The 25,941-nt window shown below is 42.0% G+C and overlaps 2 protein-coding genes across 2 annotated transcripts; both read right to left on the minus strand.

The window, feature by feature from the left end:
* Positions 1-2,656: 2,656 nt before the first annotated feature.
* SPINT4 (serine peptidase inhibitor, Kunitz type 4) lies at positions 2,657-3,647 on the minus strand. Its single transcript, XM_081832263.1, has 2 exons — positions 3,533-3,647; positions 2,657-2,838 (listed from the first exon to the last, which is right to left on the minus strand). The coding sequence occupies exons 1-2, from the start codon at positions 3,645-3,647 to the stop codon at positions 2,657-2,659; spliced, it is 297 nt and encodes a 98-aa protein (XP_081688389.1).
* An 18,326-nt stretch (positions 3,648-21,973) lies between these two features.
* WFDC13 (WAP four-disulfide core domain 13) lies at positions 21,974-25,021 on the minus strand. Its single transcript, XM_081832264.1, has 2 exons — positions 24,767-25,021; positions 21,974-22,128 (listed from the first exon to the last, which is right to left on the minus strand). Exons 1-2 carry the CDS (start codon positions 24,852-24,854, stop codon positions 21,974-21,976), a joined length of 243 nt encoding a protein of 80 aa, XP_081688390.1. The 5' UTR covers positions 24,855-25,021.
* Positions 25,022-25,941: the final 920 nt, after the last annotated feature.

The raw sequence follows: 25,941 nt of genomic DNA on the forward strand, positions 1-25,941 counted from the left end.
ATTCTTTTATTGTTGGTGCCCAGCAATCTGTCTTGGGCATTTATTTCATTTTCTCACCAAGATAGCACTGCCCTCTTTCATCAAAAAATTCTTAATCTTGATTTTAGTTATTTATATCCATATGTCTTTTTTTCTTTTTTAAGAGAGTGAGAGAGCATGAGTGGGGGGTGGGTAAAGGGAGAGGGAGAGAGAGAATCTGAAGCAGGCTCCATGCCCAGCACAGAGCCCGACTAGGGGCTTGACCTCATAACCCTGAGATCATGACCTGAGCCAAAATCAAGAGTTGGATGCTTAACTAACTGAGCTACCCAGGCGCCCCCATATACCTTCCTTTTACTTGTCTGGCTTTTCCAGGATTTGGTTGGAAGAGGAAACAAACAGGGGGTGGGAATGTTATTTATTTTATTTTATTTTATTATTATGTTATGTTAATCACCATACATTACATCATTAGTTTTTGATGTAGTGTTCCATGATTCATTGTTTGTGTATGGGAATGTTATTTTATCCCTGAAAGACTTTTTATTTCTGGGACACCCAACTTTGTGACTCACAACAGGAAAATCTCAGAACTTTCATTTATGTTAACCAGTCAGGTTAACCTAGTTCCTATTATTTCAGGGTCCACAGCATGTCTCCAGCAGCTGATTTGGTTTAAGAATAATTTAGAATTCCCAGGTCTTCACCAAAGATGGAACATGCCAGAATTTGGGTTTCACCTGTTCAGAATAAACCCTGTTTGGATGATGGTCTGATCTTGAAGTAATCAGAGCTCTTGCAGGAAATGGTCTCAATTTAGGGCATTAGTTTTCCTATTCTTAAGATTGAGAAAAGACAGGCTTGCATATCTAGTTACAGGATCTCACTGGTTTATAATGCCTCTGATGTTGGCCCTAGCTACCAATAGTCCAGGTTGCATTCACAGGTGAGGGATTGGACTTGGTCAATAAGATGGACAGGGAAGGTATGCCAGAAAGGGATGCTTGAATAAACTCAGAGATGAAATGGTTAGGCTGTGTGTCCTACAGCTGGGAAGATCATGGCCATGTTGAGCCTTGTAGCATTATATTCAGACTTGGCAACTAGTGTTTTGGTGATTATTCTCTTGGTAGCTAAAACACAGTCATTGGATTGAAATTGACAGTTGTCAGCCAAGTCAAATTTCAATGATTGAGGTACTAAACAATGTTTAAGTAACTACTTATTAATAGGGACCAATTCAGGAGGCTAGTTAAACTCACTGGGGCTCCTGACTTGGTGGGCATGAATCAGGAAACATCACAAAGAAACATTTGTTATGAGTGCAAGGACATGTCATGTGCATGTGAGGTTCACTGCTCAGTTTGGTTTCAAGGACAAAAAGGAGCACTGGTTTGGTACTTTGGTACTACAAACTAGCTCATCCTGAGGAGGGAGGTGATAAAAACCTGTACGGATCTAGCTTGTCACACCTGAAACATTGTGTGTACATATGAGGAATGGTTCAGAGGGGAAAAGGCAGCTAAAGGATGGGACCGGCGGACATTCAACTCTGGATAAGGCAGGGGGAGGGACATTCAGTGAGTAGGGAAGGCTCACACAAAGTTGCTTTTATTTTAATGGTCATATAGTTATTTCTCAGCAAAGAGCATACTCAAGTCAGGAAAATGGCAAACAGATGGAAGTTTCCAGGATAATGGAAATATTACAAAGATCTTAAAATTGGTTTGAATTTTCTTAAAACTGTGTTTCAGAATGGTGTATCAACCCTGACCTTTTGGCTTTTTCCCCCTGTTTAAGCAAAAACAAACAAACAAACAAACAACAACAAAAAACAGATCTGTGTTATAGATTTTGGAAAGTCTCCCTGGATTAATTTAAGTCATTTTTATCCCAGGGGAAGTCCTGAGATTCCATATCTTTCAATGTCCCTCCTGTTCCATTGATTGATCCCTTATTCTTTCATTCCCTTAAAACTTAGTCATTATCTACTATGTGCCAGGCATTGCAAAAATGCACTAGGGATATTAAATAAATAAAGCAAAATTTCTGTTTTTGAGTTACTCCCAAGGTCACTTTCCATCTCACTCTCCTGGAAATCAGCCATACCAAAGCCTTGTTAGCTTCCAAGGACCTTCTTCTAGTTCCAGTGACTGGGAAATGGTTAAAGTGTGGGCTGTGAGCTTAGTTGTATAAACATCATGTTGCTACGGAGAGTTCACAGGTCTGGGATTACAAGGATTGGCTTTGGGTGAACTTGTGCATGTAAAATGGTCAAGCCTTGGGTGACCATCAGATTTGGTTAGAAACCTTGCTGTGTCATTTAATGTGAACTTGGGTCAGTTAGTTAACTCTACTGGACTTGGTTTCTTCATCTGCCACTTTAATGATATAAATCTACCTTAGGGTGATTTTAATTTTAAATTATACCAATATATGTAAATTGCTTAGTGCAATGCCTGGCACATGGTAATTATTCAAAAATGATGACTATTGTTTTTTTCTTCTGGACTTTTGATTTCCTAACTGAAAAATGACAGATGATCCTGAGATCCAACCCAACTATTAAGCTTTTTGATGAGGACAATCCTCCCTCTTCCCATCCCAAACCAGGGATCTTAGTCTCTCAGAGACTCATTTTCCTCTCCCCCAAGGACCAAGGGTAAGACGGGATTCCTTACGTTATTTTGTATTCTTTGACACAGGCTATGTTGCATTCTATTTTAAGCTTGTAGTTGTTAAGGTTGCCATTACATCCGGAGAAGACAAAACTTTCACATCTTTTGGAGGTTTTGTTGTAGAAATATCTAAAATGAATTTCAAAGCAGCTGCCAGCATCCATATCCATTTTGCAGGGATCTGCATGAGAGGTTCCCATTGAGTTAGGGAGAGTTAGTTAGGACTCAGCCAGAGATCTTGCCTTACAGGGCCCTTAAAAATTCCTCACATTAGTTTGGAAGTGGGTGGTAAGTGATTGAGTGACTTGACCAAGGGCATACATTTGCTAAGTGGCCGGGCCAGGATTTGGGGTGTCTGACTCATAGTGTAGACTGTGCCACCTCCCCATGCTCCAGAAGCACCGAGCCTGTACATATTACCTGTGGAAGAAACCTTCATTATCTTTCACATCTACATTGTGAGCTTCTGTTCAAGTGTTCTCTATGCACCCAGAACCCAGATATTGAAAATGCCTCAGTTTGCTCAGTTTCCAATCCCCCTTTACTCTCCTCTCAATACATATTCTTAAATGGTCTGGGATCTTTGAAATTTGTCATGAAACCCCTAATTTAAAATACTTCTGGTCCTTTGGACCGCCTACAAAAGACAGCCCCATCTGGAAAGGACTTACTTGCATCATCGTTTGTTTTTTCTCATCAGACATCCACAAGATCCCTAGAGTAAGTAATGCCCATAGTCAAAGGACTAAGAGTCTATGGGTCTTAGCACAAAAGGAGGACCTTCCTGGACCAGCTGGATATCACTTTTTTTTTTTGACACTTTTTCCCTCATTCATAATTGGTCTTTGCATTTCTTTTCTGCTTCAAGTTCATACCTTTGAGGTCTCCACATATCATTTCAGCAAGTTTAGCAACACCACCCATTAATGGGGTAGTCAGCAAGAGGAAGATGAAGAGCCCTAGGAGAAATCCCAACTCAGCAGACTTCATGATGCAGCAAGTAGGAGGTAGAAAAGTCTTGGTATCAGCTGATGTTATATTTTGGGCTTGATACTTGAGATGGCTGAGCCCACTTACCCCAGGGGCCAGGACTGGGCATTACTAGGCATTGAGTTGAACAGTGAATGCTTGGGTACCCAGCCATGAAGCTGAAGGTCTCAGGCCAGTTAAACTCCTGATAGTGAGTCCCATGTTCATCTAGATACCATAGAAATGAAAGGATAAGAGCTTCTAGCATACCTTTAACCACGGAGGACAGAATGGAGATTAGAGTAAAGAATTAAAAAAGGATTGCTTCCTTTCCTCTCTTCAGCCTTCCACAACAAGGAAGAGACTGATTCTAGTGAACAGGAAGAATTTAAAAAGAACAATAGTAATAATGATAGTAACTAACCCCTATGGTAATTCCTTCATGCCAGGCACTATTATCTATCCATCTGCACAAAATCATTAAATTTCAAAAAAAGCACATGCACCTCACGAGTTAGGTGCAATTATCACCATCACAGATGAAGAAATGGAGACCGAGGTTAAGTTATATGTGCAAGGTCACTCATCTACTATGTAGTGGAATCAAGATTTGAACTCACTATACTATATTGCCTAGGAATATGAGACACCTTAATTTTGTTTTCTTGGAAGACTTTTGAAATTTTGGCTTTCACACTGAAACTCTTAAACTACCTGAAGTTGATTATTTTTGGTCAAGTATGAAATAATGGTCCAATTTAATTTTTCAATGGCTTCAGACCCATTTATTGATGAGTCCCTCTTTTATCCAGTTATATAATAACTTCTCTTACACATGTGGGATTATTTCTGAGCTCTTTATTTCACTCCTGTATATTCCTGCCCCAAAGCCATTCTTAATTACTTGAATTTTGTATTATCTTAGGATTTTGCATATTCACATACATTTTAGGGTCAGTTTGTCAAGTTCTTCAAAAGACCCATCTTGGATATTGATTTTATTTTATTTTTAAAAGATTTTATTTATTTATTTGACAGAGACAGAGATAACGAGAGCAGGAACACAAGCAGGGGAAGTGGGAGAGGGAGAAGGCTTCCCGCTGAGCAGGGAGCCCGATGGGGGGCTCGATCCCAGGACCCTGGGATCATGACCTGAGCCGAAGGCAAACGCTTAACGACTGAGCCACCCAGGCGCCCCTTGGATATTGATTTTAATTGCATTGGATTTATAGGTCAATTTGAGGAGAATGACATCCTTACAATATTATCTTAGGTATATACAATAATTCCCCATCTGTATCGGTTTTCTTAATATCTTCCAAGAAAGGCTTACAATATTTCCCAAACAGGTCTTATAATCTTATTTATATTTTTGGTATCATTGTAAATGGTATCTTTAAACATTATATTTCTTTCTATTTGTTTCTGATGTACAAAAATGTAATTTATGTTATATATTAATCTTATGTGTAGCATAAACATTTCCTTAATGAGTAGTGATGTTGAACAGCTTTTTAGGTACTTATTGGCTGTTCATTCGTCTCTTAGAAAATTGTCAATTCAGGTCCTTTGCTCATTTAAAAATCAGAGTATTTGGCCTTTTTCTCCCCCTGATGAGTTGTATGAGTTCCTTATATATTTTGGACATTAACTCCTTACCTGATATATGGTTTGCAAATATATTCTCTCAATCCATAGATTGCTTTTTCATTTTGTTGATTGTTTCCTTTGCTTGCAGAAGTTTTTAATTTGATGTTTATGCTTACTTTTGTTTATGCTTGCTTGTTACTTGTTTATGCTTGCTTTTGTTGCTTGTGCTTTTAGTGTCTTGTCCAAAAAATCATTGCCAAAGACTAATATCAAGGAGCTTTTTCCTTATGCTTTTCTTCTATGAGTTTTACAGTGTCAGGTCTTATGTTTAAGTCCATATCCATTTCAAATTAATTTTCATGAGTGGTGTAAGATAGAGGTCCATTTTCATCATTTTGCATGTGGATATGTAGTTTTCCCAGCATCATTTATTGAAGAGACTATCCTTTTCCCATTGTGTATTCTTGGTTCCCTTGTCAGGTATTAGTTGACCGTATACACGTGGGTTTATTTTTGGGCTTTTGGTTCAGTTTCATTGTTCTATGGGTCTGTTTTTATGCAAGTGCAATGTTTTGATTACTGTAGCTTTTTCCCCAGTTAATTAACATATAGTGTATTATTAGTTTCAGGGTAGAGTTTAGTGATTCATCAGTTGCATGAACACCCAGCACTCATTGCTTCATGTGCCCTCCTTAATGCCCATTCCCCTGTTGCCCCACCCCTCTAGCAACCCTCAGTTTATTTCCTAGAGTTAAGGATCTCTTATGGATTCCTGTAGCTTTTATTTTTATTATTTTTTAAAGATTTTATTTATTTATTTGACAGAGAGAGAGATAGTGAGAGAAGGAACACAAGCAGAGGGAGAGGGAGAGGGAGAAGCCGGCCTCCCGCTGAGCAGGGAGCCCGATGCGGGGCTCGATCCCAGGACCCCGGGATCATGACCTGAGCTGAAGGCAGTCACTTAACCTACTGAGCCACCCAGGCACCCCTCCTGTAACTTTTAAATGTAGTTTGAAATCAGGAAATGTGATGCCTCCAGCTTTGTTTATCTTTCTCAAGTTGCTTTGGCTATTTGGGGTCTTTTATGGTCCATATGAATTTTAGGATTGTTTTTTCTAGTTTTGTGAAAAATGTCATTGGAATTTAATAGGGATTGCACAGAATCTATAACTCACTTTGGGTAGTGGAAGGGAAAACCACATTCTTTCTGTGTGCCCTTTCCTGTGGGAAAGATCCTTTCTAGATTTATAACATTGGTAATGCCACATCTATAACTTTCTTCATAGTTTCTGGTTCGGGTGGTGCTATATGCCTGCAACAAACCGTTGGAGATTCTAGCTCTTTGATCTTGATCTAATGGACTCTCATTGCAACCTAATAGCCACTGATCCAGCTCCACTAAGTCCTCACCACCTTCGCTGTGCCTGTCTTAGGTTCATGATATGGGCATGGAACCTTGAACCCTGGCTCCAGGCATGTTGCAGTGCGACATCTTATTGCTATTTCTTCTTAAGGTCAAATATGGGAGCATTTTGCTTGATGGCAAGCAAGGCAGATCGTCAGTGTGGGCTGCCCAGACGTGAATACAGAATTAACTTAAGACCACTGTTAAGATATGCCCCCACAGCCCCCCACTCTTCTAGCCCCCACCCTGGGTTGGGACAGTGCTTCCTGCTTCCATGTTTGGGTGGTGTTGCTCCTTCCTGTCCTCATCCTGAGAGAAGCAAGCGAGGGGCCTGGAGCTTAAGCTACATGAGTTTCATGGTAAATTAGTCTTTTCTGCCAAACTCAAGATCTCTTCAGAAGTCAGATTATTTGGGGAAAGTGGTCTCAAATTTACTGCTTCTCAATGCCTTCCTGAAAATGGACTAAGAAAAATAATATTGTGGGGGCCTGTAGGGGAGAAAAGATAATTAGCACATTTTTTCTTCTGGATTTTTAAACACATCCATGGGTTATGCCATGTAGGGCCTCCAAGGAACTGAACTCTGTGTTGTCAGCGTATGCTTCATAACCCTTAAAGAAGTAGCCCCCCCCACCAGGAAACTTCCTGGAATCTGACATGAGGCTGTCGTGGAGAGTGTTGTTCACCTCACTACCCCGTGTTCTCTCTTTGAGAACATGTGAAAGAGCTTGTCTCTTTTGCCATTTACTACCACGATAATTTCCACTGTTCCTGAGTATCTTTTTGGGCTGACTTTATGCTCACTCTAAAGGTTGTAACTGTGCTGCCTTTATTGGGCTCTTACTACAAAAGCTTGGGGCCAACTTTTATGATAATTCCTAGCAAGTGTCCGTGACCCTGGAGCATGCGCTTGCTATGCTCATCTCCTGCATAGTTCTACCATACTTTATTATTTTTGTATCTTCTTTCCTCTATCTTTCTTATATAGGCTAAATTTGTTTTTTTACATTTTAAAATTTTTGATTTTTAAAAGATTTTTATTTATTTGAGTGAGAGAGAGATGGGGGGAAGCATTTGTGCAAGCAGGGGGAGAGGTGGGGTGGGGAGAGGGAGAAGCAGACTCTGTGCTGAGCATGGAACCCAACATGGCACTGGATCTCAGGACCCTGAGATCATGACCTGAGCCGAAATCAAGAGTCTGACACTCAACTGATTGAGCCACCCAGGAGTCCCTAAATTTGCTTTTTATTTTATTTGTTTATTTTCAAAGATTTTATTTATATATTTCACAGAGAGAGAGAGAGAGAGCGCGCACAAGCAGGGGGAGTGGCAGGCAGAGGGAGAGGGAGAAGCAGGCTCCCCGAGGAGCAGGGAGCCAGATGCAGGGCTCAATTTCAGGACCCTGGAATCATGACCTGAGCCGAAGGTGGATGCTTAAATGACTGAGTCACCCAGGCCCCCCTAAATTTGTTTTTAAAAATATTATGTATTATGAATCCTAGTAAGCTGCCCTAAATATTTCAAAACAAGGTTGAATGTCAATAAATAAAACCATAAACTGATTTGAACCTGGGTCTTCATATTAAATTAAAATTTTTTTCAGGACACCATGCAGCTTTGAAGGTGTAAAGAATGGGATGGGGCCCCGAGGACACAAGGTCCCCCTTGGTTCATTAGCTACTTGGCACATCCTGTCCTGCCCTAAGGGCTGAGAGGTAGTGAAGTGGGAAAGATAGGAACTAAATGCAAGAGGAGCCACCAAAAGATTAAGTCCCAACCTAAAAGAATAGTCTCAGCTCAGATAAAAGTTCTCCCATCTTGTCCCAATAGCATCAAGTAGGAAGTTCATCTGAGCCCTTCTGGGTGCTTTACTCACTGCTCCAGATTATTAGACTTGATGATACGAGCAGGACTGAGACCCCAGGAGGGGTTACATTCCTGCCCTAGGCTTTACCCTAAAAAAGAGTTAGAATGTTGTGAGGCTAGACTCTAGTTAGGATTTCCCAATGCCCTAGGAGGTATTCGTTCCCGTAGTTAGAACCCATAATTTTGTTCTCAATTCAGGAAGGAGCTCCCCCAAAATGACAAAAGATTGATGGAATGTAGGAGCTATCTCTGACTTTACTGAGTGGACAGTTTTCTGGAATGTGGTCCAGGGGAGTAACTTGGAACTTTGTGTTTGATCAAAGCTTAATAAACTGACTCCAATTGATAGTGAGAATAGACATGCCATAATAAAGACAAATCCACCTGAGTCAGGAAGTGTGTGCCTGGAAGGGGGACTACCATGAAGCTAATGGTATCAGAACTTCATGGAATCGCAACTGTTTCCCTGGCCAATGCTCCTGATATATCATCTTTCTTTCAGCATAAATGTTCCCAGGCAAGTCTTGAATGCTTGGATATGAGAGAAGAGGTGGCATGAGTACATGCAATAGATGGAGGAGTTCTGCTTACTTGAGTATGGACACTATGTGACAAGGGGTCTGAGAGCAAGAGAAGTGTACTGCATGCTTCTGCATCAGATGCTGTGCCCAGTCCATTAAGCTCATTAGGACAAAACAAGACTCAAAATACTGTACTTTGATTCTACCAGTGCCGCTTTCTTTCCTGTGGCCTTGAATCCATCCTCCCTTTCTCTGGCTATCAGTTATTCTAACTTTAAAATGCAAGGATTAGACCAAATAATTGCACAGAATCCTTCTGGTTCTGAGGTTGTGGGAAGAAAGAATGTGGATTGTGTCTGTGTCCAACCATGAATTTGAGGGTAAAAAAGGAAAAAGTCTGGGGTGGTGGGTAATAAAAATATAGAATTAAAAGACAGTGGGGAAACTGGGTAGAGAGAAGTATTTCAGCTGCTTGGCACTGCCATGCTGGAGATGTGGACCCAGACATGGTTGAACCTGGCCATGAAAAGCTTGATGCCTGTTTGTTGGTTCCATGGACAGAAATGGGGACACAAATTTGATATTAGGTGGAACCATGAAATCCCTTGCAGTCAAGGAGTCTGGGGCCAGACTCTGGGGTTTGGGTTATTGTGGCCCTGATTTCCTTCCCAGACCCTGGTACGCATATGTCCTCTTCTTTGACAAATCCCAGAGCCCAGGGGTCTTGGAGTTGGCTGACCCAAAGTTAGCATTTAATAAGTCTCAGTTGTTGGGATCTTATTTGTTTTGCTGTGTATTTTTCTTCTTGAGTCTTTTATTTATTTATTTTTTTTAAAGATTTTATTTATTTTTTAGAGAGTGAGCGAGAGAGAAACAGCATGAGAGGGGAGAGGGTCAGAGGGAGAAGCAGGCTCCCCGCTGAGCCGGGAGCCCGATGTGGGACTCGATCCCAGGACCCTGGGATCATGACCTGAGCCGAAGGCAGACGCTTAACCATCTGAGCCACCCAGGCGCCCCTTCTTGAGTCTTTTAGAGGAGGGACCTTTTGGGTTCCAATTACTCCCGCATCAAAATAACACCCTCACTCTTTCCTTCCTTAGTCCAGTGTGCTGAACTCAAGAAAATTGGCCATTTTTTCTGAACTATTCTGATCATACTTTGAGCTTGACATCCAAGTTGCCAGAAGTGCACAAGGGAGAATGCAGTTGTTTTAACTATAGCTTTCTGACCAAAGAGGCATGTGAGGGCACCTGTGCATTCTCCAGGTAGGAATCTCACAAGGTACAGGAGTTCAGAGGTTCTGCTGTTAGGTTATAAGAGCCATAGATGAAGAAACCAAAGGTAAGAATTTGGTGGGGGGTTCACATGAGTGATGGCCTAGAAAAGGATTTTCTTTGATTTTCAAATGAACAGTGCATTCTAGTGCTAATTGTTTGCAAAATTTAGGAAGAATCATGATTAAAATTCCAAGTGTCTCTTCATAGCTCTTCCTATTAAGGCTGCTTGAGTTGTTGTGTTGCTGTCCTTGTGACTCTTGGGACTTCTGAACAGGGGAGCTCATCCTCATATCCTCCATTTACTGTTTACCCCACCATCTCACTCCTTGTGTCTTGTGTTATATGCCTATGGTAAGTGAGGGATTTCCAAGCAGATCCTGGCCCCAGGGAGTTTTTAGCATTTGAGCCCCAGAAAAAAACTTGATATGTTGTGAACAAATATAGCTCTCAGGAGCATTCTCAGATATGCTCCAAGGATCTCACTGTATCTTGCCACTGTCCCTGTATTGTACACACCCTGTATATTTCTCCATGAGGACTGTGCTTCTGAATTTTTTCTGTCATATTTGTGGGGAAACTGCCATGCCAAGTCACTAGAACCAGAACACACAAGGCTAACTGGGAAAGGATCTAAATTCGTAGATCCACACAGATAATTTTGTCCCGATGTCACTGTGACTTCTTTCTGCTTCCTTGGTCAATGCAGATGCAAGATATTGTATTTATTATCTTAATACTACTTGCTTAAATGGCGCTTCCCACCACTGCTCCAAAAGATTTTCCCTGGATTTGTCTAATGGAGTTTCTGCCCTGAACTCCCTTCTTGGTCATCTGACAGTAGGACCAGCTTCTCTGATTGATTCCTGCTTTAAAGTTTTCTCAAGCAACTCAGCCGTGCTGATACACTATTATACTTATTATTTGTATCTTGAATTAACGCACACTTTTCCTAAAGCCTTCAAGTTTCTTCATACCTCTATTATGTAGCATTCTTGTGCAATAGTCAATCTCCTGTTTAAGATCCTTGACTGAAATAATTCCTTGTATATAGTCAGACATTCACTTAGTTCTGCTCAAATTGAAAAAGTTTGTTCCAATAAGGAGGTGTGGATGGGACACAAAAGGACTTAGTAAAGTTCCCATCAGGAGAGTCCCATATTCCAACAAGGGCTAAATCTCCGACCCCTATTTTTTCTTTTACCACATTCCCTTGACTCTTACTTTTGCTCTTCCTGACTGCAATTTTTTCCTGTATTCACCATCTCCACAGAGAATACCTCATTAGTGCTTTGCTTCTTTCTCATTATTTAAATGGTGGAAATAAGAAGTACAGCCTTATTCTTATCCTTCTGCTCCCATCTTTTTAGCTCCCCTCCATCCTGCCCATTGCTTCCAGTGTAATGTTCACACTATACTATCATAGTTTTCTAAAAATTTCAGACTCCTTCAGAAGGGACATTTCTTTTTTTTTTTTGAAATGCGAAGTATGAGTACATCGGATTCATTATGCATTTATAGTAATTAAGTTAATCTCTTTCTTGTAAGCCTTATCAAATCCATCATTATATATCTACTTTCATCCAATGGCCTCCAGGTGGACAGACTGTACTTCTTCTATATTTCCTGGGTCTTTGATTTTAGAATTGATCCTGTTGCTTGCTTTGGTCAAGGAATAATACCAGCCTTGAAATATGCTTGCAGAGTTGGATTTCCACTTTGAGCTCTACATTTTACCACAAGAAGAGTGTTTCTTGAGAAACTATTGGTCCAAAAAGAAGGAGAGACAGAGGGATTAAAAGTGGGCTCTACTCTCAGCCTGGATCCAAGCTCAGCCAAACCCAGTTTAGATTAGTTAGACATCTGTTTTTCTGCTGATGTGTTCGAGAGAGAAATAAACTTTTATTGTTGCTGCCACTGAGATTTACTGGTGGGGGATTGTTACTGAACAATGCTGACTAAAGCACCCATGCAAAAAATTCTAATGTAAATATTACCTGCTCACATAATATAAAATAATAGGAGAACATAGGCAATGGGAAATAACTAAAACAAACACACACATATATAATACTAATGACATTTATACTTATAAACATCCATGATACAGCAAAGAAGGGAAAATTATAGTCCTCTTTTCTAATCAGGAAGTGGTGGCTGATATTCATGACTTCTTCCTCACGCTATTCATCCACATTCCCTTTTCTTTCACCCAGCAATGCATCAGATGGTTAGTGTTGTTGTTTTTTAAACCTGGTAGAATGTTCCAAATCTTCATTTCTGAAGCATGTGAGCTTTTTGTGGCTGTCTGTATCGGTTGCTGTAATCTTCTATTATGCCAGACTTAGAAAGTTCCTGTGTTCTAGCTCTCATTCCCGCCTCATTGTTGAGTAGCAGTCCTATTTCTCCTTTGTAATGGTGACTAATTGCGATAGCCAACAGGGAAACCCCTGGATTTGTTCAGCGAAATAAGGAGCGTGAAGTAGCCACCTGGCAGTCTTAACTCCATAACATTCGATGGAGGAATTCTGCCCTGGGATACAAAACAACAACAACAACAACAACAACAACAACAAAACCAAACCCCCAAGCCCCCAAACCCCCCAAAACCAAACTGGCAGATCACAATTGCCATTGTTGGGGACACTCTTGGAGTCTTAGAAGAAAGATTTGTGGTAAGACAGAAGGGGAACTGGGAATCTTGGGTTGATGGGTCTTTGGAAAGCTTTTAGTCTATCCTTCCTCAAAGCACTTCCATAACCCATCCCCCTTAGTCCAAGGGGTGTTTTTGTTTCCAGACTGCAGCATTCCGTGATGAGGTGAAGCACTCTGTGCTGATTTCTTCTATAACTGCCCCTGGCAACACACTCAAGATGTCCACAGCTGGTAGCCTTCTTGCTGAAGTTTTTCCTAGATGTCTCAAGCCTGGCTACTCTGTTATTTCCTTGGCTCACAAGAAGACTCAGGCTTCCTAGCCTTTTCAGACTCTGGATGGGAAGAATCTCCCATCGCTTCTCACCATCTAGATAATAGTCTCTATGCCTTTCAGCCTCAAGGGACACACCTCAATCTCTTCCAAGCACTCTTTCATGCCCTGCTTGGACAGCAGCATGGTAGAGGATCTCCTGTTCCTGCAGTTCAGCTGCACTCAACATGGTGCGACTAGGTGACCACAAATTTCCAAGTTGGTATATTCACAAGGGATTTGCAGGGGGGCAACAACATCTTCCACAGTTGCTGGAGACTTAGAGGAATCAAGATCATTGTTAAATTATCTGATCCTTCATCATGTGGTTTAATCATATTATCTCTCAGGGATGGACTACTTTCCAGAGCTATGCCTTGTTCCATCTGAGAAGATGTTACAAAAGTCAGAGACATGACGTTTATCTTCTTTGGGAGCTAATTTATGTGGAACGTAGAGAAATTTTTTTTTTTTTTAAAGATTTTATTTATTTATTTGAGAGAGAGAATGAGAGAGAGCACATGAGAGGGGGGAGGGTCAGAGGGAGAAGCAGGCTCCCCGCTGAGCAGGGAGCCCGATGCGGGACTCGATCCCGGGACTCCAGGATCATGACCTGAGCCGAAGGCAGTTGCTTAACCAACTGAGCCACCCAGGCGCCCCGTAGAGAAATTTTTTAAAAACATAGAGTTTAAGGTGGAAGGTACACTTTGATTCTTTTCTAAAACAAGAATTTTTGTTAAAAGAAGGATCAGGAAAACATGAACAGTGATAGTAACATTCTCCTTAGACTCTACCAGGCGCTGTGGTACATGTTTTACCTGCATCATCTCATCTGGTCTCATGACACACATGAAGGTAGGTGTTATTCAACGACATTTACAGATGAAGAGACTGAGGCCCCAAGGAGTTGGAGAAGCCCAGCTTCCCCAGGCCAGCAAGGACAAAGCTAGACTGAGTCCTAGAACAGCTAGGACCTTTAGGCTTTACTCTGTCCTACCATCTTTTATAAATGGGTATTTCCAAGCTTTTTTTGGGGGGGATTGTTTTTCAGCCTATTCTAAGTTTTCAAAAGCAAATATAAATTTGTCTTTAAGAAAAATAATGTATAAAAGGAAGCTGAGTCCAGCCCACAAAGGAAAGTAGTCAGCTGATATCTGAGGGGTTCTGGACTATGCAATGAAGGTTTTCTTTTTTTTTTTAAGATTTTATTTATTTATATGACAGAGAGAGAGAGAGAGCACAAGCTGGGGGAGCGGCAGAGGGAGAGGTAGAAGCAGGCTCCCTACTGAAGAGAGAGCCCCACGTGGGGCTCAATCCCAGGACCCTGGGATCATGACCTGAGCTGAGGGCAGGTGCCCCCACAATGAAGATTTTCTTAACCAAAGAAAATAAATAAAAAGATTTTCTTTGTGAGTTGGGATGCCTGGGTGGCTCAGTTGGTTAAGCATCTGACTTCGTCTCAGGTCATGAACCCAGGGTCCTGGGATCAAGTCTCACATCGGTCTCGCTGCTCAGCGGGGAGCCTGCTTCTCTCTCTCCCTCTGCCTGCCACTCCCCCTGCCTGTGCTCGCTCGCTCTCTGTCAAATAAATAAATAAAATCTTTTAAAAAATATTTTCTTTGTGAGAAAAAGGCATCAAGTGTTAGGATTAGTCTACTCCTCGCTGGCTTCCTTCCTATTCCATTTGAAAAGTCAGAATTGTATCCTCACTATGTGCGAGGTATGGTGTTAGGTTCTAGGGTTCTGTGGCAAAGAAGTCTGACACAGTTCCTGTTTTTATGAGATTCATTCTCTAGATAGAGAAAACATTAAGTTAAATGATGATAGGACAATGTGATAAGAGTTTCTATAAGGGCAAGATACAGCCCTTTAAAAGGACACATAGTGGCCCATTCCATCTGGGGTGAATTGGTGAAGGTTCCCCAGAGATTTTTATTTAATACAAGGCTTGAAGCATGAGTGGGAGCTCATCAGGAGAGTGGAAGGAAGACATTCTGGTGGACGGAAAAGCTAGAGTTTGAGCATAGAGGGACAGAGGGCATGGGGCCTTGGAGGAAACAAAGCTGAATGAGGCAGCTTTCTAAGTGTGAAGGGGAATGAGGGGTTATGAGGCCTGAGCTGGAAGCAGGGGGAAGAGTGTCAATGAGAAATTTCAGTGGAAAGAGGAAAACGTGCAGATCAATTCAGCAGCAGTGAGATTGACTGCCCAAGGTGGCAATCCCTTGGGAAGAGGGCTTCCCAAGCGTTGGGTTTGTGTTCCAGCTCCACCACTGGCCCATTGGCTAATGCTGTGCATGTGACTTTAACTCTATGGTCTTCAATTTCCTTGTTTGTAAACTGGGTATTACGGTTGCTGTGAGGACCAGATGAGGTGAAGCATGTCATGGCTAAAATATTAGCTCACATTGAAAAAGTTGGAAGCCCTTGGCAATGCCCACCAGAGCCAGGTCTTATGGAAGATGCTGGCAAGGTCTGCTTGGGCTGTTCTGTCTTCCATTCTGTCACCACAGGAAGCTCAACACTGCACTCTGGGAATAAGATGAGCACTTTTCTCAGGTCCTCAAGGGCACTGCCATCTCCTCCCTTACCCAAGCTTCCCAGCCAACACCAGGACCTCCAGAGCAGTCATGGTCAGTCGAGGGGAACTGTTCTGCAGAAGACAGGCTGCAGGATTGGGGAGAGCAAACATTCTGATGTGTGGATCTAACAGATATTACAGTTAATGCGATACATCAAAGGGCATGGTCTTAGTCGAGCCTACCAGAAGATAATAGGATGGGGATGCCTGTTTCTATAGAAGACGTACTCAGATTTACAGCAGTGTTTTTCTGCTTGTCCAAGATGAAGTCTTGTCTCTCTGGGCAATGCTTTGAGATGAGGCTTGCTAAGGCTCATATACCCATAGCCATGCAACCCTGAAACTATAATAAAAATACCCTGTATCTTTGCACCAGCCACCTTCTGTTACCTTTCACCTGGATAGAACACCTGGGTTCTTACTTCGAGCTCAGTATCTTCGCACTGCCTGGGCCATGGATTATGTGACAATGCTGATGCGCTGATGGGTGGCCAGGGTGTGGCCTGAGAGGTTAATCATGTACAAGGCACAGAGGAAGTTAGCAGGGCTGACTCACCAGGGTCTGAACATGGTGGTGTTCATGCACGTAAACTCCTCCACTGGCCTTCACTTGTCACCATTTATCAAACTCCTTTGTACAGGGTGAATAAAAGGACTGTCTAAGGTGAAATACCCCTTGGCAAATCTGGTGACTTCAGAAGGACAGTTAGAAGACCTTAAGTTCCTCCTTTCTCCCCAAAAAGTCTGAGACAAAACCCACCAACTTATGAATTGTAACTTGGTTTCAGTGGTGGAGTTACAGAGGATTCTATTTTGCTCTCTTGCTTTCTTGTAACATTGGTAAAATAATAAAGATGATCCCCCTTTTTTAAAGGGGAAAAATCTGGAACCTAGAAGGAATGAATTGCTGGCAGCTTCTAACCGTTACAGAGCCTTTGCAAGGATCAAGTTCTTCCATTCCACATGGCTTCATGTAATCCTCACAAAACCTGACGTATGGATGTTCTCTTTCTCTCTCACGTGAGGAAGCTGATGATCTCAGAGCTGCGGAGTGAGCTGACTAAGGCCACATGGAGTGCGAAGGGCTCAGCTTGACTCCCCCCAGCCTGACATCATTACCCCAAAGGCCGGCAGAGCCTGTTCCTTGGCAACGGCTCAGATGTGAGCGCCCTGTGTTGCCCCCCGGGGCCATGACTCTGCCTCCTTTTGTTGCTCTGTGTGCCAGAACCCTCCGTGGACCGCATCTTGCTCCAGGGAATGAGAGCATAGCCTGGTGTGTTGCGGGGGGAAAATGGAGGAGGGGGCAATCGGGATGACATTGCCGGGATATCAGAGGCTAGAGGAGGAAAACTGGAAAAGCCCACACTGGGAAGGCCAGGCCAAACCCCAGTACTTACAAAATGCTCTTGGAAACATGCCTCAGTTGCCAACCCTGATGCTTCTTGTTTTTTAAAAATTTTTATTTAAATTCAATTTGGTTAGCATACACTGTGTAGTTACTTTCAGGGGTAGAATTTAGTGATTCATCAGTTGCATATAATACCCTGCGCTCATTCCATGAAGTGTCCTTCTTAATGCCCATCACCCTTGTTGCCCCATCCCCCCACGCACCTCCTCCCCAGAAACCCTCAGTTTGTTTCCTAGAGTTAAGAATCTTTTATATTTTGCCTCCCTCTCTGTTTTTGCCTTATTTTATTTTTCCTTCCCTTCCCCTCTGTTCATCTCTTTGGTTTCTTAAATTCCACATATGAGTGAAATCCTATGGTATTTATCTTCCTCTGACTGACTTATTTCACTTAGCATAATACCCTCTAGTTCCATCCACATCGTTGCAAATGGCAAGATTTCATTCTTTTTGATGGCTGAGTAATATTCCTCGTGTGTGTGTGTGTGCATGCACGTGCACGTGCATTCATCTTTATCCATTCATCTGTCGATGGACATCTGGACTCTTTCCATAGTTTGGTTATTGTGGACATTGCTGCTAAAAACATTAGGGTGCACGTGCCCCTTTGAATCACTATGTTTGTATCCTTTGGATAAATACCTACCAGTGGGATTGCTGGGTCCTAGGGTAGTTCTATTTTTAACTTTTTTTTTTTTTTTTAAAGATTTTGTTTATTTATTTGACAGAGAGACACACAGCGAGAGAGGGAACACAAGCAGGGGGAGTGGGAGAGGGAGAAGCAGGCCTCCCGTGGAGCAGGGAGCCCGATGCGGGGCTCGATCCCAGGACCCTGGGATCATGACCTGAGCCGAAGGCAGACGCTTAACGACTGAGCCACCCAGGCGTGACCTACTGTTAACTTTCTGAGGAACCTCCATACTGTTTTCCAGTGTGGCTGCACCAGTTTGCATTCCCATCAACAATGTAAGAGGGTTCCCCTTTACCTCCTCACCAACATTTGTTGTTTCTTGAGTTGTTAATTTTAGCCATTCTGACTGGTGTGAGGTGGTATCTCACTGTGGTTTTGATTTGTATTTCCCTGATGCCGAGTGATGTTGAGCATTTTTCATGTGTCTGTTGGCCATTTGTATGTCTTCTTTGGACAAATGTCTGTTCATGTCTTCTATCCATTTCTTGAGTGGATTTTTTTGTTTGTTGGGTGTTGAGTTTGATAAGTTCTTTTTATTATGTTCAATTAGCCAACATATAGTACATCATTAGTTTTTGATATAGTGCTCAAAGATTCATTAGTTGCATATAACACCCAGTTCTTTAGAGATTTTGGATACTAGCCCTTTATCTGATAAGACATTTGTGAATATCTTCTCCCATTCCATAAGTTGCCTTTTAGTTTTGTTGACTGTCTCCTTTGCTGTGCAAAAGCTTTTTATCCTGATGAAGTCCTAATGGTTCATTTTTGCTTTTGTTTCCCTTGCCTTTGGAGACGTGTCTAGCAAGAAGTTGCTGTGGCCGAGGTCAAAGAGGTTGCTGCCTGTGTTCTCTTCTAGGATTTTGATGGATTCCTGTCTCACATTTAGTTCTTTCATCCATTTTGAGTTTACTTTTGTGCATGATGTAGGAAAGTGATCCAGTTTTATTCTTCTGCATGTGACTGTCCAGTTTTCCCAACACCATTTGTTGAAGAGACTGTCTTTTTTCCCTTGGATATTCTTTCCTGCTTTGTCGAAGATTAGTTGACCATTAGAGTTGAGGGTCCATTTCTGGGCTCTCTATTCTGTTCCATTGATCTATGCGTCTGCTTTTGTGCCAGTACCATGCTGTCTTGATGAATACAGCTTTGTAATAGAGCTTGAAGTCTGGAATTGTGATGCTTCCAGCTCTGGTTTTCTTTTTCAACATTAATTTGGCTATTCGGGGTCTTTCTGGTTCCACGCAAATTTTAGAATTGTTTGTTCCAGCTCTATAAAAAATGCTAGTGGTATTTTGATAGGGACTGCATTGAATGTGTAGATTGCTTTGGGTAGCATAGACATTTTAACAATATTTATTCTTCCAATCCATGAGCATGGAATGCTTTTCCACTTCTTTTGATCAGAGTATAGATCCTTTACCTTTTTGGTTAGGTTTATTCCTAGGTATCTTATGGTTTTTGGTGCAATTGTAAATGGGATCAACTCCTTTATTTCTCTTTCTTCTGCTTCATTGTTAGTGTATAGAAATGCAGCAGACTTTTATGTATTGATTCTATATCCTGTGACTTTGCTGAATTCCTGTATCAGCTCTAGCAATTTTTTGGTGGAGTCTTTTGGGTTTTCTACTATAGAGTATCATGTCATCTGCAAAGAGTGAGAGTTTGAATTCATCTGATTTGGATGCCTTTTATTTCTTTTTGTGTCTAACTGCTGAGGCTAGAACTTCCAGTACTATGTTGAAAAACAGTGGTGAGAGTGGACATCCCTGTTGTGTTCCTGACCTTAGGGGAAAAGCTCTCAGTTTTTCCCTGTGGAGGATGATATTTGCTGTGGATCTTTCGTATATGACTTCTATGATATTGAGGTATGTTCTCTCTAGTTCTACATTGTGGAGGGTTTTTATCAAGAAAGGATGCTGTATTTTGTCAAATGGTTTTTCTGCATCTATTGAGAGGATCATATGGTTCTTGTCCTTTCTTTTATTAATGTGGCATATTACATTGATTTGTAGATGTTGAACCACCTCTGCAGCCCTGAAATAAATCCCACTTGGTCCTGGTGAATAATCCTTTTAAGGTACTCTTGGATCCTATTAGCTAGTATCTTGGTGAGAATTTTTGCATCCATGTTCATCAGGGATATTGGTCTGGAATTCTCCTTTTTTTGTGGGGTGTGTGTCTGGTTTTGGGGATCAAGGTAATGCTGGCCTCATAGAATGAGTTTGGAAGTTTTCCTTCCATTTCTATTTTTTTATCAGTTTCAGAAGAAAACTTATTAATTCTTCTTTAAATGTTTGTAGAATTCCCCCTGGGAAGCAAACAAACTCTTGTTTGCTGGGAGATTTTTGATTACTGGTTCAATTTCTTTGCTGGTTATGGGTCTGTTCAGGTTTTCTACTTCTTCCTGTTTCAGCTTTGGTAGTTTATATGTTTCTAGGAATTTATCCATTTCTTCCAATTTGCCTAATTTGTTTGCATATAATTGCTTATAATACTCTCTTATAATTATTTGTATTTCTTTGGTGTTGGTTGTGATCTCTCCTCTTTCATTCATGATTTTATTTATTTGGGTTCTTTCTCTTTTCTTTTTGATAAGTTTGGCTAGGGGGTTATCAATCTTGTTAATTCTTTCAAAGAAGCAGCTCCTAGTTTTGTTGATCTATTCTACTGTTTTTTGATTTCTATATCATTGTTTTCTGCACTAATCTTTATTATTTCTCTTCTCTTCCTGGATTTAGGCTTTATTTGATGTTCTTTTTCCAGCTCCTTTAGGTGTACGTTTAAGTTGTGCCGTATTTCTTATGTTCTTGTGTCTGGTTCTGTAGAAGAAAAATATTCTCAAATATTCTCTGGTGAAGTTTTGTCTTAGAAATATAATACTAATTTTCCATTACTTCCCTCATTAAAACTAGACCATGGAGCTAAGTTTTCTTGTCACAGGGAAAGCAAAACTTCAACAAACCAGGTGACAACAAAGAATCATACTTATGCTTCTGCACTGCACTGTAGAGCCATGAAAGATGTGAAGTTTCATGGTAAAGTCCAGCCTCTTAGGAGAGAAATGGTTGCCTAACTGCAAAATTTACTGAGTAATCACTAAGTGGCATGTAATGTCTTTAGAGTTTGTATGGTTCTCTATTTTCATGTCACTATTATTGTTCCAGTATTAAAGATAAGGAAGCTGATGCTCAGAGAGAGATTGATTAATTTATCTGAGGTCACTCAACTAAGAAGTGGTAGGGCTAGGATTTGAGTCTAGGTATGTGGCTCTGGGCCCCTACTTCATCACTCTGTACCTTGTCTCATATGTTGGGTATTGTGCTCAGGGCAGGGAATATAGCAGAGAACAAGACCATTTAGAAGGTCACTGGTTGAATCTCTTGCCTTGTGGGTCTTTGTACTGACTTTGCAAGGCCGGAATAAAGAGTCCTCATCTTATGCATGAGAAAGAAAGGCAAACATGGGTAATTGTCTTGCTCAAGGTTGTAGAAAGACATAGCTGAAAGATAGAATTAAAAACCAGGTGTCTCATAGCTCTCTAATTCCCTTTCTCTGCTCTGGGAGCACTTCCATTCAGCAGATATGGGGCCAGTGCTAATGCCTCGGCAGTTAACCAAAGCTTTGCTCAGGCTGCAGGATCTCCAGAGCCCAGGAACACTGGGGGCTAAAGGATGATATTTGGTGAAAGAGGGAAAGCAAAAACAAAGAAAACAGATTGGCTTTGGGATTTTGATGAGACATACAGTCCCAGATATAATGTTCCAGGCTTCAGGATAAAGGTGGATTCCGGGGCAGGGCAGGGTCTGTGGATGGAGGGGTTTGTGGGTGTGTTCAGAGAGGCATATTTAGAGATTCACAGATGTGGTGATGAGAAGGATTATGTAGCTTGGGAATGGAGGAAGGCTCTTTTATTCAGGGCATTAAAGAAAATTATTCTTGGCAAAGAGAAGGAGAATGTTAGAAAAATAGACCCACTGTAGGGGCTGGTAAGAGACTCTTCTGTTGAGCTCCCCAAGGCAGCTGGGTCAGAATTGGGCACGAGAAGCCCCTTACCTGTCATGATTTATATTGTCGTTTAATGTACAGACTATCCCACAGAAGGAAGAACAGCACTGAAGTCCGTTTTGGCAATCTTCCTGCAATGTACAGAATTGAGTACAGTTTCCAGGATCCGATCTGCAGGGTGGGGGTTCCAAGATATTCCCTGGAACACAGAACAGGAAAGAGAAGGGCCTAAACAACAGGCTGGAGTAGCATTCAGAACTCCCAAAGCCCAGGTAACTGCCAGAAAACCAGCCACACTGATCTTCCTCCTGTGGTCATAGGGAGGTGGAATCAGATTTTGTCCTTAGCTGCTGCCTTTCTGTGAGTTCTTGGCAGGGAAAACCAAGGCTTGGGTATTGGGATTGGAGACAGAGGTCAGTAGCACCCTGCACCCATTGGTGATTCACCATCCTTGCAGATCAAATACCTCATAGACTGTAGTTGGGTCCAGTTCAAGGGAATGAACAGTGTGTAGTGAGCAAGAGAGGGGTGTGTAGGTGCATTTGCACGGACTCATTGTGTAGTCCCAAGCAAGTTGTACAACTTCTTACTAACAACATAGTTTATCCTAGGATCGACCTAACATGTACTATTTGTGTGTAGGACGAATGAGGGGGAAGGAAGATTTTGGGAAAGGATGAAGACCACACAGTACTGAAGATACTGGCATCAGAATATTAGAACCCAAATCACAAATTATTTCATGGGGTTGAGGGTGGGTATGTTGGAATGGGGTGCAAAGATTGGTTTCTCTTTCTTCCTGGGTCTCTCTCTCTCTTTTAAAGATTTTATTTATTTATTTGTCGGGGGAGGGGGGAGAGAGAGAGAGCGCACAAGCAGGGGAAGCAGCAGGCAGAGGGAAAAGCAGGCTCTCCACCGATCAAGGAGCCTGATGCGGGGTTCCATCCCAGGACCCTGGGATCATGACCTGAGCTGAAGGCAGACGCTTAACAGACTGAGCCACCCAGGCATCCCCCCAGGTCTCTTCTGATAAGGAAGCCAGAGCACTAGGATGCCCCCACTTTCTATTATTAGAGAAGAATAAGCATCTTCATGCTAACATTTTATTTCCCCCATCCCTCAGTACTTGGGTCCAAGTCAAGACCACCTCCACCAGGAGATCCTGCTGTAGGGCTCCAACTCAAAACCTTCTCTCTGTTCCTGAACTCCAAGGCATTAAGGATAGGTACAATTAGCCCCTTTATCAAAGCCCAGCCAGGCCCTAATTTTTGTACCTTGTGACTTGTCCTTTCTTTGGGGCAAATGCCGTAGGTGGAACATTCTATAAGCCCTGTTGACTTATTGCTTTGCAAGTATTTGCAATTAGAAGGGGGTCCATAGGACATCATACTGACCTGGAGGGAACAAGTGATGAATGAAGCTGGGGCTGTAGTTGTAACAGCAAGTAACACCAGAGAAAAAAGCCAAGGCCCAAGCTGTTGACAATTTAGCAGAGACCAGTATGCAGCACTCACCCTGATCTCCCAGTCATCCCGTGGGTCACTAGATCCGTGCAAGAAATTCGAACTGATCCCCACTTTGGGGAGGAGCTTGGGGATCAATGGAACAGTGTGAGGAAGGAGTCTGTGAGCCAAGGATCTCAGAGAGATGGACCTTCTCAAGTTTTGTGTCCTTTTCTGGGTATGTGATCCCAGTCTTACTCACAAAGACTTACCAGTCTTTCAGGAGCCCTTTTTGTGTTTCTCTTCAAATTTTAGCCCTTGGTTCTCCAAATTAATTCTGCCCTCATTCTCTTGCATCTAGCTTGACCTCCCTCAGTCTTACAAATCTGTGTGCCTTCTCTGAGACCCCTAAAACAGGAACTTGCCTCCCTAGACACCTGAAATAGTACAAGCTTTCCTCTTCTGAGCCCTCAGTATTCTGAGGATGCTCTCCCCATAGAAGAATGCAGGTACGATGGATAATAGTTCATTTCCCATTTGGCATTGGTTAAGGTCAACGTAACCATGGTCAGCGCTCTTGTTAGGTTGAGCTGGGCTGTGGTGGCTGCTGAGATGGGCTCTGTACTTTGTCACTGATGCTGGTCACTGGTAATTGTGCAGGTACCTCTGAATGTTTAAATTGTAAGGAATACATTGTAAGACTTTCTTTCCTTCTCTCCCAAACATTCTCCAAGGCAGAGATTATGTAGGTTCCAGCTTGAGTTCTACCAACTTAATTTTCCTCTCTGTTTTAAAAAAAGATTTATTTATTTATTTTGGGGGTGGTAAGAAGCAGAAGGAGAGAGAATCTCAAGCAAACTCCTTGCTGACCACAGAGCCCTATGCGGGGCTCAATCTCATGGGGAGATCACAGCCTGAGCCGAAACCAGGAGTCAGACACTTAACCAACTGAGCCACCCAGCACCCCTCCTCTCTGTTTTATTGCTTGAAAAGTTGGCGCAAGCATCCGTGAAGAAACTAGGGCAGCAAGAATACACTGGATGATGAGGCTGATAACATTTACAGCAGTTAATTCTTATGGAGCGTTTATCATGGTCCATTAAGAGTGCTCTGTGTGTACATGCATTATCTCAGTTTCTCCTCCCAACTGTCCCAGTGTCATTATATCCATTGCAAAGATAAAATCTGAGGCCCAGACACTTTGTCCAGAACCACGCAGGAAGCACACAGCAGGGATTCACACCTGGATTTTACTGACAATAAAACTTGGACCCTTGAACATGATACTGTATTTTTTCACAGTGTTTATCCTCAGCCCTCAGATCCTCTCATCTCTATAGAAGCTGCTCCCCGCCCCCCACCTCGCCGGCCCCGGAGCCCAGACCCAGCACCTACTCATCAAATGTTCCTTGGGTCTCCCAGGCACCTGCTGTGGTGTTAAGTGAATCAACAGAAGAAGCTGCAGAGACAGCACAGGCTTCATGCTGTTGGCAGGATGATGGGTGAGTCCTGGCTGAGGACTGCTGGGTTTGACCAGGCACAGCTTAGAGGAGGAGAGAGGGAAGGAGGGCCAAGTAAAGGCATTCTGTGACCAGCCTTGCACTGTGTATTCCAATGACAGATATCCAAGTACCTCCCAACCACGCCCACCCCAGGACCAGGTAGCGTTTTCAAATCTACACCCCTTTCATCCCCTAATCTTGTCCTTGTTATGTCTTTCCTCTCCCTAGGTCTTGTTAAGGTCCTTTCACAAAGGGCACGTACTGCGTGGAGCACTGGGTGTTATACACAAACAATGAATCATGGATCACCACATCAAAAACTAATGATGTATTGTATGGTGACTAATATAACATAAAAAAAAAGCCCTAAAAAAATAATAATTTTCCCATGTGGAGTTCTGGCATGTCTTTGTTATATTTATTCCTAGAGGCTTGGCCTTTTAAAGTAAAATTGTAAGGAGTGGGTAACTTTTTAGTTATTTCTTTCTGTTTGTTGCTATTGCAGAGAAATAACTTTTATGTATTGATCTGTTACTAGCTACCTTGCTAAATTCTCCCACCGTTCATTTTAATTTCTTGGAGTGTTCCTTGTAGTGTTCTGGGTAGTCAATCATCATCTGCAAATTATGACAATTGTATATTTTCTCTTCAAACTTTATGCCATTTTAAATGCCTCCTTGTGTAGGCCAGGACCTCCATACATTACTGTATAGAAGTAAGGATGTGCATATTCTTGTCTGATACCTGATTTAAAATGAAAGCTTCTCAAATGTCCCCTTTTAGGATAGGGTCTGTTTTAGGTTTCTCATAAACATCTTTTATCAAGTTTAGAAAGTTCTCTTTAATTCCTGACAACAAGAAAATTTTCCTTAATTTATGTGAAATTATATTTACTGCTTTTTTCTGTTGATGTGTTGAATTACATTTCAGATTTCCTTTTTTTTTTTTTTAAAGATTTTATTTATTTATTTGTGAGAGAGAATGAGAGACAGAGAGCACGCGAGGGAGGAGGGTCAGAGGGAGAAGCAGACTCCCCGCTGAGCAGGGAGCCTGATGTGGGACTCGATC

Source organism: Leptonychotes weddellii, chromosome 10, assembly GCF_054177405.1.
Source record: "Leptonychotes weddellii isolate Sample4059 chromosome 10, ASM5417740v2, whole genome shotgun sequence".
NCBI classification, from domain to species: Eukaryota; Metazoa; Chordata; class Mammalia; order Carnivora; family Phocidae; genus Leptonychotes; species Leptonychotes weddellii.

What these genes read in the sequence shown, in the direction of transcription:
- WFDC13 (XM_081832264.1), bottom strand. Translation starts at nt 24,854, where the DNA reads ATGAAGCCTGTGCTGTCTCTGCAGCTTCTTCTGTTGATTCACTTAACA. An exon ending in ACCCAAGGAACATTTGATGA is followed by an intron (nt 22,129 to 24,766) that starts GTAGGTGCTGGG and finishes TCTGTGTTCCAG; the next exon opens with GGAATATCTTGGAACCCCCA.
- SPINT4 (XM_081832263.1), bottom strand. Translation starts at nt 3,647, where the DNA reads ATGAAGTCTGCTGAGTTGGGATTTCTCCTAGGGCTCTTCATCTTCCTC. An exon ending in GATATGTGGAGACCTCAAAG is followed by an intron (nt 2,839 to 3,532) that starts GTATGAACTTGA and finishes CCTCTCATGCAG; the next exon opens with ATCCCTGCAAAATGGATATG.